This window comes from Bison bison, unplaced genomic scaffold (assembly GCF_000754665.1).
Source record: "Bison bison bison isolate TAMUID 2011002044 unplaced genomic scaffold, Bison_UMD1.0 scf7180017857631, whole genome shotgun sequence".
NCBI lineage: Eukaryota > Metazoa > Chordata > Mammalia > Artiodactyla > Bovidae > Bison > Bison bison.
Genome location: NW_011488204.1, coordinates 4882 through 6316, shown reverse-complemented (window position 1 = coordinate 6316; position 1435 = coordinate 4882). Strand labels below are relative to the sequence as shown.

Below are 1435 nucleotides of genomic sequence, written 5' to 3'. Positions count from 1 at the left end.
CACTCCAGTACTCTTGCCTAGAAAATTCCATGGATGGAGGAGCCTGGTGGGCTACAGTCCACGGGGTCGCAAAGAGTTGGACACAACTGAGCGAATTCACTTTCTTTAAGTAAACACATGACCAGGTGAGAAACCCAGTTATTCTCTACCTGCAGCAGCGAAACTGGAGATGACACAGGCCACAACTACCCCATACGCTCAAGGCAGCTACTTTTACCAGACTCTGATTCTGGAAAATTCATTCGACACCAGAGTTCTCTGTGTCAGCTCGGCGCCCCACAGGCCTGAGGACCCACCTAATCGTCTTTCAGGGTCATACTCAATCATTTTGCTCTCGTAGATGGTTCTGACTCGGAGTTGCCTTTTTACCGCAGCAATGAGTGGGGGTCGCTGGAATAAGGCACCTGTCAGGGTTTCTAGGGCCTGGGAAGAAACACAAACGAAATTGCTCTTACTGCATGGACTCTCAAAGACGATCAAAGGGCAGATTTGAGGAGTTTAAGGGCACAAGTGACACACAGAAGTTCTCTTGCAATCATTAAAAGGGCCTTTCAATTTTTGAACTCCACACGGGTGGCTCAGGACTGATCAGAAGCCTCCTCAGAAGGGACATGAGCAGAAGTATCTCTGCCATCTGAAGTCACCTGCCCAGGTTGGCCCAGTGGCTCAGGTGGGTTCCCTCCAATGACAGACTCACCCTGGAAAGCTGAGTCCCCCCTTCGATAGCATTGTGCAGCCGGACAATCCCCACATACTCTTTGCCTGTAAAATGACAAGAGTAGTCAGGTGTGGCCACCGAGTTTGCTGTTATTTCCTATATGCTTGTATCACTTGTAATCTTGTGCAGCCACGGAAAGCAGGAAAATTTCTATCAAATTTGCAGGAAGACAGATTTCAGGGTGCAGATGTAGGAAAGGAACAAAGACCCTAATGTCGTAGGTTCAATTCTCAACATGCTGAGAAGGACAAGAACACCTGTGGACAGTCTGCCTGGAGGGCACCTTGCAAGGCCAAGTAGAATTTTCCCTGATGACAACAAGGAAGCATTATTTTAGGCAGAAGCTGCAGGGTATTTCGAGGAGCCTGAAGTGACAGGCCTGCAGTCAGACTTGGACTCAGCTCTGCCTCAGGGCTAAAAGCAGATCCACTTGGCTCCACATGTTTATCAAAAGCACCCAGAACTCCCAACAAGGCAGCCTCATCAGGATCTGGCAGAAAACAGAAGGCACATACCAAGCCAGAGTATCCCTTGCTTCTGTTTTTTTTTTTGTTTGTTTGTTTGTAAGATTTTACCTATGTAAGAAATCACTTCTGAAAATCACATGCAGAAGGGCAAGGAAACACAGAAAGCCTTCCCAGCTTCAAGTTGCCCCATCCTTCCTCCCACTCTGATTTACCTGCGCTCTGCTGTGATTTCACCAAGCGAGTGGCTCTT

The 1435-nt window shown here is 48.2% G+C and overlaps 2 protein-coding genes across 2 annotated transcripts in view; both read right to left on the bottom strand.

Moving 5' to 3' along the window:
* The window catches only part of LOC105003663 (H/ACA ribonucleoprotein complex subunit 4-like), a 7423-nt gene extending 7304 nt beyond the window's left edge, over window positions 1-119 (bottom strand). The window contains exon 1 of the mRNA XM_010860981.1: window positions 101-119. Coding sequence (XP_010859283.1) covers window positions 101-119 — 19 coding nt within the window. The remainder of the gene's footprint in view (window positions 1-100) is intronic.
* Window positions 60-1432, bottom strand: LOC105003654 (H/ACA ribonucleoprotein complex subunit 4-like; the record flags this gene model as incomplete). The annotated part of the gene is made up of 3 exons (XM_010860968.1): window positions 60-423; window positions 698-762; window positions 1398-1432. Coding segments are annotated over 3 exons (310 nt in total), but the record flags the coding sequence as incomplete, so codon positions are not given.
* Between the last annotated feature and the right edge of the window lie 3 nt (window positions 1433-1435).